At 43.5% G+C, this 15,076-nt stretch overlaps 3 protein-coding genes across 3 annotated transcripts in view; 1 reads left to right on the plus strand and 2 right to left on the minus strand.

Moving 5' to 3' along the window:
- The window catches only part of LOC109521425 (protein HID1-like), a 17,737-nt gene extending 13,631 nt beyond the window's left edge, over positions 1-4,106 (plus strand). The window contains exons 10-15 of the mRNA XM_019879247.1: positions 2,682-2,909; positions 2,983-3,119; positions 3,307-3,393; positions 3,483-3,574; positions 3,657-3,815; positions 3,904-4,106. Coding sequence (XP_019734806.1) covers positions 2,682-2,909; positions 2,983-3,119; positions 3,307-3,393; positions 3,483-3,574; positions 3,657-3,815; positions 3,904-3,967 — 767 coding nt within the window. The 3' untranslated portion in view covers positions 3,968-4,106. The remainder of the gene's footprint in view (positions 1-2,681; positions 2,910-2,982; positions 3,120-3,306; positions 3,394-3,482; positions 3,575-3,656; positions 3,816-3,903) is intronic.
- An 845-nt stretch (positions 4,107-4,951) lies between these two features.
- On the minus strand, positions 4,952-9,568 carry LOC109521429 (otopetrin-2-like). Its single transcript, XM_019879250.1, has 7 exons — positions 9,267-9,568; positions 8,119-8,501; positions 7,865-8,001; positions 7,184-7,242; positions 6,971-7,095; positions 5,576-6,366; positions 4,952-5,207 (listed from the first exon to the last, which is right to left on the minus strand). The coding sequence occupies exons 1-7, from the start codon at positions 9,317-9,319 to the stop codon at positions 5,037-5,039; spliced, it is 1,719 nt and encodes a 572-aa protein (XP_019734809.1). The 5' UTR covers positions 9,320-9,568; the 3' UTR covers positions 4,952-5,036.
- Positions 9,569-10,280: 712 nt separating this feature from the next.
- LOC109521434 (tripartite motif-containing protein 16-like) lies at positions 10,281-14,233 on the minus strand. The gene is made up of 7 exons (XM_019879258.1): positions 14,151-14,233; positions 13,193-13,684; positions 12,382-12,477; positions 11,977-12,210; positions 11,656-11,824; positions 11,501-11,566; positions 10,281-10,859 (listed from the first exon to the last, which is right to left on the minus strand). The coding sequence occupies exons 2-7, from the start codon at positions 13,523-13,525 to the stop codon at positions 10,324-10,326; spliced, it is 1,434 nt and encodes a 477-aa protein (XP_019734817.1). The 5' UTR covers positions 13,526-13,684; positions 14,151-14,233; the 3' UTR covers positions 10,281-10,323.
- Between the last annotated feature and the right edge of the window lie 843 nt (positions 14,234-15,076).

Genomic DNA, 15,076 nt, shown 5'->3' on the forward strand with positions numbered 1-15,076 from the left:
TTTTTTCGGCAAAAAACGGCTTACTATACATGGTCGTTTTTTTCATCCAAAAACGCCTTACTATACATGGTCATTTTTTTCGGTTAAAAACGCCTTACTATCCATGGTCGTTTTTTTCGTTTAAAAATTCCTTACTATACATGGTCGTATTTTTGGTTAAAAACGCCTTACTATACATGGTCGTTTTTTTCATCCAAAAACGCCTAAGTATACATGGTCGTTTTTTTCGGCTAAAAACCCCTTCCTATACATGGTCGTTTTTTCGGTGAAAAACGCCTTACTATACATGGTCTTTTTTTTCGGCTAAAATCGCCTGAGTATACATGGTCGTTTTTTTCGGCAAAAAACGCCTTACTATACTACATGGTCGTCTTTTTTGGTTGAAAACACCTGAGCATACAGGTATGTGGTCATTTTTTTCTTGTGAAAAATGCCTTATTATACATGGTCGTTTTTTGGCTGTAAAAACGCCTTCCTATACATGGTCATTTTTTAGTTGTTGTGAAAAATGCCTTATTATACATGGTCGTTTCTTTCATCCAAAAACACCTAATTATAATATGTCGTTTTTTTCGGCCCAAAACGCCTTAGTATAATATGTCATTTTTTTGGGCCCAAAACGCCTTACTATACATGGTCGTTTTTTTCGGCTAAAAACGCCTTATTAAACATGGTTGTATTTTTCGGCAAAAAACGCCTGACTATATACATGGTCGTTTTTTTCGGAAAAAAATACTTACAAAAAAAGCCTTACTATCCGTGCGCATACATTTCAAAAAAACAGTCTTATGTATGGACAATAGTGTATAGTGTCCATGACCTGCGTGGTAGTCAAATGGTTAGTGCGTTAACGTTGCACTGTGGAGTTGCACGGTTCGATTACCTCTCGAGTCTTCCTGTGTGTTCTCAAAAACATGCATGGCTATCCATTTTGTGATACTCTTCCCCTATTCGCGCTCACACTCACACTGAGGAACAATATCGAACATTCATTCCCTACCTGGTAGTCGAATGGTTCGTGCGTCGGTGTTGTGCTGTGGAGGTGCAGGGTTCGATTCCCGCTCCGGCCGTTCGTTGTGAGGTTGCACGTTCTAACCGTGCCTGCGCAGGTTTCCAAAAATATGTGCGACCATTCATTTTATCCTCTTCGTGCTCACTCTTGACACCACGGGACAGTGTAGACACAGGGTTCCCACTCTTCCACTTGCTTATTATTTATGTACCTTTTAAGGACTTTTGAGGGCTAATTTAGCCATTTTTTAAGGACATTTTCTCCATGCAGCAGGTGATTCACGGTGGATTTAATGAACAGAAAACCACATATCACTGAGCTGGTTTTGAAATCATTGCTGCCAAAGGAAGGGCACATCTTTATTTTTAGGGGCAATCAGCGAACCCTTTTTTTGACATACTGTACGTCAAATTGGCCCAAAATGACCCGACGTGATCACGTGATCATCATCGGAACTGATGGAAGACGTCGGGAAAAGCAGAGCGGAAACCAGGAAGGCATGTTGCCCGACAGCGGGGTTTGAGGGAAAGGGCGTCAGGCGTATTTTCCGACAAAACTATTAATTGGAAGGGTGGGGAAAAATAACACACAAATGAAATGAACGCCACAGGTGAATTTTTCAGGATTTTTATTTCATTCTAGAAGCTTTCCCTGAAAATTAAGGACAATTAAGAACACTTTTTTCTGGACTACAGGGACCAGTGTTCGTGACCTGCCTGGTAGCCGAATGGTCAGTGCGTCTGCGTTGCGCTGCACAGGTGCAGGGTTCGAATCCAGCTCCAGCATTCCTGTGTGTTCTCAAAAACATGCATGGTTATCCATTTTCTGATCCATGGTCATTTTTTTAGGCCCAAAACGCCTGACTATACATGGTGGGTTTTGTTCGGCTCAAAACACCTTAATATACATGGTCGTTTTTTTCATCCAAAAACGCCTCAGTATACATGTTCGTATTTTTGGGCTAAAAACGGCTTACTATACATGGTCGTTTTTTTCGGCTAAAAACGCCTTACTATACATGGTTGTTTTTTTCAGCTAAAAACGCCTTACTATACATTGTCGGGGTTTTTTTGGGCTAAAAACGCGTTACTATACATGGTTGTTTTTTTTGGCCCAAAACGCCTTACTATAAATGGTAATTTTTTACAGCCAAATACGCCTGACTATACATGGGCTGTACTATATGTACATGTACAGATTATGTACTATACCTGTTTCTGACAAGTATTAAACTCTGCCTTTTCTGTCACTTTGGATTAAATTTAATCAAATGACAACCTATTTAGGCGGGACGGTGACATAATGGTTAGGATGCCCGCCTCACAGTGCAGAGGTGCAAGGTTCGATCCAGCACTTGCTGTCTCGAGTTTGTATGAAAAGTCAAAAAGAGGCATACAAATCTTAAATATTCCACTATGAGATTTGTATGAAAACATAGTAATGTGTGGTGTATTTTAACATTTTTTCTCATCAGCTTTTGATGTGAGCCGTGTTTATTTTTATAATTTGAATAGGCAGAAAACCAATAAACGGTAAGTGCCAATTAAACTAACATACCAAACCAATTACTCTGAACTAGTTTAGTCAACAGCACTATTCATTTTGCCTCCATTTCTGAGACGTTGGGACGTGATGAACAACCTAATAAATGGATGATTGTCCTCCCCAGGGAACTGTAATCTGGTGTACGCTATCATCCGCAAGCGTAACATCTTCCACCAGCTAGCTAATCTTCCATCGGACCCGGCCACCATCCAGAAGGCCCTGCAGAGAAAGAGGAAGTCGCCTGACGCCATCTCCCGTACCAGCTCGCAGGAGACTGTCTCCATGGAGGGTTCCCGCCCCGCCGTGCCAGCAGAACCTGGCACCCTGAAGGCCAGCCTGGTCGCCATACCTGGTAAATCAAGCTTTTATCATGAAAAACACAAAAAGCGGTCTTTGAAGGAGCTGATGTTTGTATTTCTTAACAGGCATTGACAAACTGACTGAGAAGTCTCAGGTGTCTGAGGATGGTACCATGGTGTCCATCCCCAAGCTGGAGCACTCGGAGCAGATCACAGCCAGCGGGACCAGCGACACTGAATCCATCTCGGGCAAAGACAATGAAGTTAGTGTGTATTTATTGCAAAAAAACAAAACAAAAAAAACAAAACGGAACCACAGGGAAGGGAGGGCTCGGTGAGAATAAGTGGCTCAGCTGAGGCCAGTACTTTATGGGTAAAATCCAAGTAGGATTGGGCACTTGGCTTTGGAGCTCAAGGAAAACTGTGTGTACCGGTAACTCTTCTTCCCAGGATGTTTTCTACACTGAGGCAGAAATGGAGAGAACACGTTTGTCAAGCGTCTCTTCAGCATCACATTGGGCTCCCACACCAGAGTGGGTAAGTCGATTTATCTCCTTTTCGTAATAAGAACTTAACCTAAAACAAAAGCATTTTAACTCTGTTTTTTCCTGTTTACCTTTGCCCAGGTCCTCTCCTGGAAGCGTAAGCTCCCCTTGCAGACCATCATGCGTCTGCTGCAGGTGTTGGTTCCACAGGTGGAGAAGATCTGCATCGACAAGTACGCGCTTGTTGGATCAGACGCCTTTGTTTGTCTTGACGTTGGTGATATAAACATTCACGTTGATGGTATGTCACGACAGGGGTCTGACAGATGAATCGGAGATCCTCAAGTTCCTCCAGCACGGCACGTTAGTCGGCCTGCTGCCCGTTCCTCACCCCATCCTCATCCGGAAGTACCAGGCCAACGCTGGCACGGCCATGTGGTTTCGCACCTACATGTGGGGTGTGGTCTACCTGCGGTGAGTATTGGAATGTATCTAACAGGTTTACTCTATTGGGATTTCATAAGAAACGGATTATAATTGTCCCCCCTCCCCTTCTCTTCAGCAATGTGGACCCTCCCATATGGTATGACACGGACGTGCGCCTATTTGAGATTCAGAAGATGTAGACTACAGAGCGCGAAGCTGTGTTGAAGGCACCTCATACTCCTCACGACGCATGCCGAGTGCTCGTTTATCAGTTAAATATTTTCAATAGGCAACTCGTTACATGTTGTTCTGACCTGTGCAGCTGGTTTTAGTTTTAGACGAGGGGGGGACAAAATCTGGTTATATGACGTCATAGCAATGTATTTTTTGCCACTGCAGCATGGGGGGCGGGGGGTGGGGGGGGGGCAGCCTCCAATTTGCAGATGCACTTTGGTATTGAGTTAGGATGCTTGTTTGACACCTCATAAATATTCCAAACAGGAATTCTCAGCAATGCCAATTGCCACAAAAAGTCACATACGTCACTTAACTTTGGGGGATGATGCTACTTGAAATGTTTTAAGGTGAACTTCCACCTTTTAATGCAGCAGTACAAACTAGACTGGATTGTTTTGTTTCTGACGTTGCTTGTTCAAAACTGTACATTATATATCGCTATGTGAAATGTGTCAAATGCTAAATGCAGTAACTAAATATTTTGAGAAAAACTGAAGTCAAAGGGGTTTTTTTGGCCAGAAGATGACACTGTTTCCCTCCCTTGAAGCAAGGCAACAATTATTTTTTTAGTTCAGCTGTGCTAGCCTTTGAAAACTGAGTTGACTATTTTGTTAGCCATTTTATAACAATTTCAGATTTTAAGACCCACAATATTGCTCAGTTTTGAAGTTTTAACAATATTTTGTGTGGTGGTGCACAAGTGCAATCCATCATTCTGACAGGCATTTCAGATCATTTGTCGCTAACGCAGGTGCATCCAATTCATCATCACAGGCCACAAAGTATTTACTGGTAATTTGTGCTCTGGCGTGCACCGTTAGAAGGGGAATTGCCCCTGAAACAAAAAAATTAAATAAGTTTCCATGGTGCAAATTCCTATAATCGCCAAGTGTTTCTTAGTTCCAGATTAAACATATTTGGGCAGGCAGCAGGAAAAAAACAAAAACTGCCATCATTCATGTTCCAATTTTATTATTACAAATTAAGATAATGAAAATTTTTAAAAGCTGCTGCACATACGAGGTGTGACGACTAGGAAAGGATATACACCTCGAAGAGACTGGCCACCGAGTGCATGCGGTAGAAGATTCCGAAAGGGAGTCCGATGTTGACGACGGCCGTCCACATGGTGAACTTGTAAAACTTGATCTCCACGGTGTGGTCGAACTGAGGCCGAGCCCCAAAGGCAGGCATGATCCACAGCTGGAAAGCCAACAACAAATAGCGTTAAAACTAAAACCATTATCTCAGTGTGCTGGGACAGGGATGCTCTCAAGTGGTACACGTAATAATCGCCGAAAGAATTGTCCAAACGGTGATTGTTAGTGGCTTAAACATTTTAACTAGATGATGTTGTTTTTAAGACAAATTTTTTATCAGCGTAAGATAATCAGTGGAACACTGATTCAAAAAGTGTGTTTAAAGCATTTGGGAGAACTAAGACAAAGAAAAAAAAAAGGTATTTTCTCTCTATACATAAGACTTATGGGATGAAGACTTATGACCACTCCCCCCACCCGCCACAATAAAACAGGAAGTCAGCAAAATGAATCGCAGTGTGTTTAACTTGCCATGATGTTGGTGAGCATCAGGAAGGCGCACAGTTCCTTCAGCATTTTCCTCTTCCAGTTTGGCCGCACACCCGCCATGAGCCTGCAGGTTGACTTCTGCCTCTTGGCAACCTCGCTCACCTCGGTGCGCGCGTTGGTGTGCTGGGCGTCTTCCTGCATGATGTGGAAGGGCTCGCGATGGAGGCCCTCAATGATGAAGTAGTTCTGCAGGCACAGCTGCAGCACCATGAGGACGGCCCACGACAAGTTGAGGGCGTCCAAGCGGTCCTGAGCCCCCGTGGCCGCCACCGCCACAATGGAGAAGTAGCTGATGATCAACTGGCCCATGGAGGCCCCCACCAGCAGCTGCACGTCCAAGCTGCGAGCGGGGTTCTTCTCTGACACGTGTTGACGGCGGTCCAGTCGGTATATGACGCATCCCGCCGCGGTGAAGACGCACATGAGGCTCACGATCACGATGTTCATGACGAAATGGATGAGCAGGGCACTGCGACGCACGGCCTGGTCCTCGAGGGTGATCTCCACCTCGTATACGACGAAAGTCACCAGGCCCACTGCGACGAGGAGGAGGCCCAGCACGGGGCCTGCGAGCACCTCCTTGCGATGGAACTTGGCCCTGCGTTGTCCCTTGTCATCCACCAGGCGGCCCACGTTCTTCCACATGACGTAGGCCATGGCCGAGGCAAAGAGGCTGTACTCTATGTTGAAGGGGTAGAGATAGTAGAAGGCCTCCTTGAAGGTGCTGCATGCAGAGTGACTGCAGCTGCAATTGACTCCTTGGTCGTAAGTGTCTGACATGGAGACAAGAACATATGCAGCGTGGGGCCTCAGCTCGCGAAATGACATTCTACTGTACACGGATGCGCACAATATCTTGGGGGCAGTCACACGCCAGAGTCTAGAAGACAGCTTACTGTTGAACGCAATCATCTTTAGTGTAACGCAAGGGAACCTGTTGACAGCATGCGGCAAGTCTACACACTTGTTAATTCATGAAGCCTTCCTTTAGATGCTCCTGTGGCTTAGTATTTAAAAGAGTGCAGGTACTACACTATCGTGCCTGCAGTCCAAACCTGTCTCCCATTGAAAACGCGTGACACATTATGAAGCGTGAAAGATGACAATGGGGACCCCAGATTGTTGAACAGATGAAGCTCTTCATCAAGCAAGATTGGAAAATAATTCCACCTACAAAGCTTCAATAATTAGCGTTCTCAGTTCCCAAACGTTGAGTGAATGTTGTTAAAATTAAAAGACAATATAACACAGAACCTGTGCCATCTTTTTTGGAACATCAAAATAAAGTTTATGAAATCCTGATATCTATACTTCTACTTGAGTAATGAACATGAATACTTAAGCTATGGGTAGCAGACATCGTAATAACCCCCAAACCTCTGTACATCTTGGGCGAGAAGCTGGCATTCAGATAGGGAGTGTCCATCTGGTGAATTGACTCTTCAGTGACGGTCGCCATCCACACCACCAGATTAGTGGATAGCATGAGCATGAGGCCGCACCTGGCGACGGGAAGAACGACAAATGAGGAATTTCTCGCCATGGCAACGGATCACTTTGGGAATGAATACTCAAGGGTGGCATTTGTACCGCGTCACATTTGCGTGGAGCTGCACGCAGTCCTTCGCGTGGACCCACAGGAAGTAAGTCTAAGAGAGAAACAACCAGTCAGACATTAATAAAAAAATAAATAAATACGACCAAAGTATTACAATAAAGGCCTTTTAATTTATCAGGAGAGTGGCTTGGAATTTTTAAGAGTTCTGCTATGAGTGATTGTTGTATTCAAAGAGCACGTTAAGCCAACTGGTAAATGGGCTCTGATGGCAAACTATTTAAGTCCAGGAAACGCCCCTCCTAAAACTTGCGTGTCACCAGTTATTGATCTTGGAATTAAATTAGAAAATTTTTCCCACACACATCCTGCTGTGTGCTCAAGTAACCCCCCAAGGGTATGTGTACCACTGGTTGGGAAACACTGATCTAGAGGATGAGAAAAACGTGACCTACATGACGACATCATGCTAATTGCTGTCTTCACACAGGTTAGCTTCCGGACCAACCCCACAAGAGACGAAATCCACAAAGTAGCGACCAATATATTTTACTTGCCGGGGAAATAATCTTGCAAAATGTGAAACGTGATGTCGCGAGGGACAACTCCAACATAGCAGGGACGCGAACAAATGACACTATTGCGTGTGAACACTATCATTAAATCAAGCATTGACTAAAAAGCAGTGTTTGAGGAAAAAATAAAAAATGGACAACCTGGGTTAGTAAAAACACTGCTTGCACGGCAGGGAAGGCCACTTTGACGGCAGAGTCGCAGTGAACGTAGCCAATGTAGTTGGCCATCTTGAAGATATCCATGAGCAGACTGAGCAGGCCAAACAGCACAAGTCCAGCTTAAAAAAATGTAAATAATCACAATGAGGTCATTAAATGAGTTAAAATCAACCATACAAATCCCTATAAAGTGATTAGGAAGTAGCAAATGATTCCCAACACAGTCGACTGTTTACCTCGGAGCCACACCGGCCCCGCGTGACTGTCCTGAGTCATGAGGTCTTTGTTCTTGCGATGAGTGACAGCGGTGTAGAAGAGCATCCAGAGCATGGTGAGGGTAAGGAGGACAATGAGGAAGACCTGGCGGTGCACAGCCGTGACAGACACGCTGTTGAAGGCGCTGCTGCTGACCAGCGCGCAGCCCAGAATGAGGACGTTGATGCACACGATGCCCGACAGGAGCCAGCCGCCGCCGTGGTGGGCGCGCTCGGCCACCGCCCCCACGTGGTGCACGTACTCCCGTGTCACCTCCATGTCATGCAGGTGCTGGATGTTCTCCATCTGGGCGGCTGTTTCGATGTTGGATGGGTGGGCCTCGACATCGCTGTTTGGGGTCTTCCTGCATGGCCATTCATATATATCATAAACAAGAGCAAGTATTTTTGTTTAAAGAGGATACCTTTCCATTAAATATGATCCCGAATTCCAATCTTACTCTTACAGAAATTTCATCAATGGGATATTTCTAAAATTCCACAATTTACCATTACATGGAAATTTACCAGAAACTTTGCAACCTTTAAAAAAAACAAGAAAGTTTGGGTCTTTTATCATGCGTGCCCTTTCTGATGAGTGATTAGTGGTGGCGGTCTCAAGTTGGTTTGCCACAAGGGTCTGATAACACCTATCAATACAAAGTGAAAGGAAACCACGAAGGAAAAGAACTGGTTCCACTTTCAAATTAATTCCCAATGCGAATTCAAACAGTCCGTTACCCTTCCTTAAAATTCTCCTGTTTTTGCTTTTACCCAATTTCACTGTGAAAATTGACAAGGTGCACCTAAATTTCATTGGGTGTCTGTTACAATGACAATTTTGAGTGTCTTTCTTCCATTGCTGCAAGTATATCTGCTTAATGTTCAATTTAAAAAGGCCCAGATTTGAACAAATACATTTGTTAATGCAGTTCGACGAAATGCACCACATGTATGCTGAGGTTTTCTCAAATATGTGCCTTGAAGTTCAAAATATGTGTCCTGCCCAGTTTAATGAGATTCAATAAAAGACCTGTGTCAGAATTCGGCCTTTACAAAAGCTCAGTGAGGGAGGAACTTGATTAAATTAACAATATTACGTTACAATTAGCATTTACGTGTTGCCTTACCTTGTGAACAAAAAGTTGCAGGTCCTTAGCATCTTTTGTGCCACAGTTCTCATGGCGTCTTTTAGCCTTCACACAAAACAAACAAACAAAACAGTAAAAACGAACTCTTCACGTCAGCTGTTACACTTTTTTTATATAAACAAGAGTGGAAATAAAAATGTGCAACTTGTAAGACTTTAAAAGGCATCGAAGCCATATCAAGTGAGAGAAAAGCCAAAATATATCTGTCCGCGTTTGAGGGCCGTACGATACGACCACCAGGTGAGATTGGTTTCAACTGATTACGGTCCAGTCGTCACTTCCGGCATATGTTCACACATTTCCCCCCTCCCCCCCCCAAACTTTTATTTAATTTATTTGTACAATATTTATCGACTAGTTGGCTAGCAATCGACTACAAAACAGTGAATATGAAAACTATATTTTAATTACGAGTTGAGAGTTTTCTTCTTGCTTCCATCTCTGTGGGAACAATATGCAAGTGTTTTTTTGTTTGTTTGGTTGTTTTGTTTATGTAGTACGCAAAATTGCATTTTTACTTTTGGGCTTTTTTTGTCCAGTTTTCACTCATAGTGACAGAGCTTCATACGCGACACTGTGTGTACGTTGCGCAGGGACACATCACTCAACAAAAATACACCTGTACCACTTCGACTTTAGCATGCAATCAAATAAGCGCCCCACTGCTTACCAGAAGCTGACATGAGCTAATCTTTGCATCCAACAAAACTCAATACTGTACACCTCTGCTTACCTTTGGGCTGTGACGTGACAGCAGTGGCATCATACTCGCATGGGATGTGGATGTTTCTGTATTTTAGACAGTTTGTCTGGCCACCACTTGAAAATAACTTGTGATCATCACTCAGCTGATCAATTCATCAGGTAAAGAAACATAATGCAAATAAGGGCCACTTTGTCATCACAGTGGGGTGGAAGTGCACAATGGCTTGCTCAGAGATATGTTTAGAAAAAGGCAGATAACAAAAGATTGTTTCCGAGCCAATACAAAAGTACATTCTCCATGGTATGTCTGTTTTAATAAATGCAGAAGGCATCACTTTGTATTAACCAGACAAACCACATTCTCCTTCTTTGAGAGCCACGCAATGAGATACAATGGCTCAATGAAATCGGCGTTGTACTTGTGCAGCAGCCTCATGGACCCGCTCACATGGTAAAATGACACATGGCCGGCACGGAAGTCAATATAAATGCCGATTCTTGTCACGTCCTGCGCTTCTAATGGCGTTTCCACGCCGGCGTGCCAGGCGGAGAGGCCTCGGCTGTTCCTCCCGACGCACCAAGAGAAGTCGTTGCCGGTGATGCAGCCGGTGCTTTCTCGGCCCTTGCGCTCGATGCTCTTGTAGGTGACGCCGACATGAGCCCCATCGCCACTCAGCTCCGCCTCGGCGTAGTGGCGGCCCTCGTAAACACTCTGTGATGTCATCGCTTGGCGCCAGTCCTCAAAGCGATCGGGGTGGTCCACGTAGCTGTGTTGCCATGGGCTGGTGTTGGTCACCTTCATGTTGTCCGCTGTTAAGCGCAGGAAGTTGTGCACGGTGTCTGGGTCAAATGTCAAATTCTTTGCATCTGAAGGGGAAAAACAAGTTGAAATTTCAGGTTGAACCTATTATGCAGAACAATGGCGCCTTGAGATATGAGACACCCGACAGTTGGAGGTACAAGCTGTCATTTTGTCAATAATTTGCTTTGAATTGTGAGCATAAACTTGTATGCTGATAGTGAACTCGAGTCACTCATAAAAAGCAGAACTTTTTTGAAATATATTTCTCAATTTTACAAAAAAGTGACCCCAAGCTGTTTTTGCCAGTCCCAGTTGAAGCGGACTGTAAAAAAAAAAAAAGGAAAGAAGCAAAGAGCGTTGAACATTTTGTATTTTTTATCATTGCGAGGAGATGAGTCATCCATGTACAGTATATCGTCTGTCTATCTGTTTTATACTGTCCCCAGGTGGCACAAACAACTTTTAACTGATGCAAAGTGTGTCAAAAATTGTTGAATTATTTTTAATTCTATTTCATTATGACATATTACATATGGTCTTAAAATAAAATATTAGTTATCTCATGAAATAAACATTTTAAAATGTGGTTGTCTTTTTTTTTTTTGGATGGCTGGAACGAATTATGGGCATTTCAATTCATTTCAGTGGGGAAAGATGACTTGACATGTCCTATTGATATACATATGTATTATATATTTTTTTTTACATTTTAAAAAGTCTTCTGAGTTCATCGGATCGGGCAACAAAACTTGCGGCGTCTGGGATTCGCCACCTGTTTGATAGATAAATACAAAACACAACCGTTAATCCACAGAGAGGATTAAAAAAATAAACAAATCACACTTCCTCGTCCCATCACACCTTGAGAAATGGTACTGAGATTCTCATGGTAGGAGGAGAGGATCAGGTCACACAGCTTCTGGGTGACACTGGCTACGACCTGGACGTAAGCATTCACATGGTCGACACGGGTCACGCTAACTTTAGGCAAGCAAACATCCGCCGCTCCCTCCTTCCACTGAGAGTATTCCTACAACAAAACGAAGGATCTGTGAGCATAATACCTTATTTATAGAAGATTTTTTTCCTCTCTTGAGCCTTTATGTTCCATCATGCTCAAATCTGTATACACTGTCAACCTTTGAGATTGCGTAAGAATTACATAACTCGTCTGGCACTGACCTGCAGGAAGGAGACATCGCACTCGCTTCGTGCCACTTTGTTGATCCTCGCCAAGGTCTTGCTCAGCTCCGCCTTCCTCTGCTTCAAGTGAGCCTCCACGCCCTCGGCCTGGCGCAGCGCTCGCCTCCGCTCTGCCTGCAGCCGCTCCGCCACCTGCTTCCTGGCCTCCGCCACCACCTCCTGCAGCCTGGAGAAGTGCTGATCCACCTGAGCAGATACGTCCTGCACCAAAGACTGGAGCCCAGACCACAGAAAGGAAGAGGTGGATTTAAGAAGTGGATATAGTCCTCACTGATGGCCCAAAACGCACCACCCACACCACCCACAACTAACTGGCAAGAAACCATTTGTAAACACCTCACAAGCAAAAAAATCATCATCAGTTCATTCAGGGGTAAATGGTACCGTCATGCCATCATTGTTGCTCCGCAGCTTCTCCATTGCTTTGTCGGTGGCCACGATGCTCCGATTGATCTCCTCGTGCTTTTTCTGCAGGTCAGTCTAGAACCAAGTGCAGCCAAATTGTGAAGTGGAACATGACAAAGACAATATCTGAGCCGATGAGAACTAGAGTGGGCTAACTCAGTTTTGCCATTTTTAAGTTAAGAGCAGAAATGAATTGAGGAAAGACATACTTTTTAGATAAAACGGCCGAGATAAAGGTTTTTGACATTTTTGGATTCCCACAACTATTGTGCAAACATTCGATGTCAAAAATGAAGTTAGCTCACACTGGTTCTCAGTTACAAAGAAGACAAAATGTCCACTCTAGTTCTTTTTATTAAAAAAAAAAAAAAAAAAAAGAGAAATATTTTGTCTATTGTAGTTCTCAGTCAAACAAAAACAAAAAACCCAAATGGAGCGAGCACCCTTTAGTCTGTTTTAAAAAGACAAAATGACATTAGCCCACTGTAGTTGTTTATTTATTTAAAAAATATATATAAAAAAATAAAAAAAAGACAAAAGCATTTGGCTCACTCAACTTCAGTTTCAAAAAGACAAAACAGAGTTAGACTATTCTTTGCTTAGTTAAAAAAAAAAAAGGCAATTAGCCCAATCTAGTTCTGTTTTAAAAAGAGGGAATGGAGTTAGCCCACACAAGTTCTGTTTTAAGACAAACTTGAGTTAGCCCACTGTAGCTGTCAGTTTTTTAAAAACGGGGAAATGGACTTAGCCCACACTAGTTCTCAATTTGCAAACGTAAACGTGTTCAGACCTCAATCTGAGCCCTCGCCTCCTCCAATGATGAAGTGGCGTGACCCTGGTGCCCCTGACCGCAGCAGTCAGAGCACAAGCAGCAGCCATCCGTCAGGCAGAAGCGCTCCAGGGGAAGACGGTGGATGTCGCACGTTTGTGCATCCACGTGGCGAAGAGGCTCTACCAGACGGTGGCTCTGGAACTTGGCGTTCTCCAGGTGAGGTCTGAGGTGATCCTCGCAGAAGGATACCAGGCAGGTCAGACAGGATTTGACGGCCTTGCCCGGCTCGCCCATGCACGTATCACAGGGGACGTTGGGCTCCTCCTGGCTGTTGCCGCTGCTTGTCGCCATTTTTGTCGTCTTTCATCCGAGTCAACTTTTTCTTTTTTTTTTTGAACTTCCGAAAGTCACTCCTGAGTGTGACAGGAAATACTTGCAAACCACGCCCAAGGTGTTATTGTCTCATTTGACATTCCTCCCTTGTTTGAGTCTTCGCTTTGCCTCACTAATCTAAAGACACAAACACACACACACACACACGCACACAATCCAAAGAAGGAAATGAGGAGTGGATGCTGATCCACGCCTGAAGAATAAACTTCCTGTTGGTCATTTTACTTCAAATGGGAAGTATGTGAGTCTGCTGTTTTTTTGTTTTTTTTTTTAAAGAAATGTGTCATGGCTTTTTGAGCAGACTATTTGCAGGTGGTAGTGATACCGTGTGGGCTAAGGTGTGTTTTTTGTAAAATTGTTTTTAGGTTCAACATGATTCAATGTGACCTATTCACATGCACTAGAAAAATAAATTAGAAAAATGGGGACAGTGGTTGTACAAACCCTGTCGGGTGAATTATTAAAACCTAATGTATTACGATTGGAAGGGAGTGCCTTTTTTTTGGGCGACATCAAACATTAGGATTATTGAAAAGGACCGGACCGTTTGCATGCTGAAGAAAATAAATTATTTGATACACACCTTCGGATTTGGATCTGCTCCATATTTCAATGGATTCTTCCTTGGTAGAATTATTGTAGAAATTTCTACTCCTGCAAACAAATAAACCACATTGTGAGTGTAATAACGTAAATAAGACAAAAAACAGATGATAACATCAAACTCTGTAAAACGTCATAAAAATGACGACATGGGCCTACTTACTCTGCAGACGACAGGGCAAAAGCTGAGAAAGTCTACGAAAACATGAAGTTGAGCGCATTTATTACATCATTTCAAGCAAATGCTAACACATTACCACTGTGCTCTTGTGCAGAGAAGTACTGGGAGATGATAAAAACCTTCCAATACATTGTTATGACTGACATTATCTACATAAATATTGACTCAGCATGCACTACACAGTGTGTGCAAGTACAAGAAATGTTGATGGGCAAGTAGTATAAAATCATCAAGGGACGCGTACACGCACACTGACATAAATCACCCCTGCAAATGTGCTGTCATCCTGTCTTGGCAGAGAGCAAACTTGCGATGTGTCAACGGGAGGCCGAATGAAATCTGATACAATATTCATTACATAGGGGGAGCATGCTATTAAAAAAAAAAAAAAAATACATGTCAAGTGTATTTAGTGTAAAACAAGAAAATGCACAGGCACGAGAGTCTCGGTCAACCCCATGGGGGCAAACGTGTCCCACGACGCAACTTTGAATCTTTACATGGATCTTCTCCATGTTAGAGGTAGATGGTTTAGTCGTCACTCTCTGCAGTGATGCACCCACCTCCGCTTGAATCATCTGGACAATATGATGGGGATGGGGTGGGGTTGGGGGTGGGGGGGAGACAAGGTTACCAACTGTCATGGTCATAAAACCTTTTTTAACTGAAAACTAAAGTAACATTTTGCCATTCCAGACTCATAGGACTGTTAACTAGGTTAACCA

This window comes from Hippocampus comes, unplaced genomic scaffold (assembly GCF_001891065.2).
Source record: "Hippocampus comes isolate QL1 unplaced genomic scaffold, H_comes_QL1_v1.1 scaffold366, whole genome shotgun sequence".
NCBI classification, from domain to species: Eukaryota; Metazoa; Chordata; class Actinopteri; order Syngnathiformes; family Syngnathidae; genus Hippocampus; species Hippocampus comes.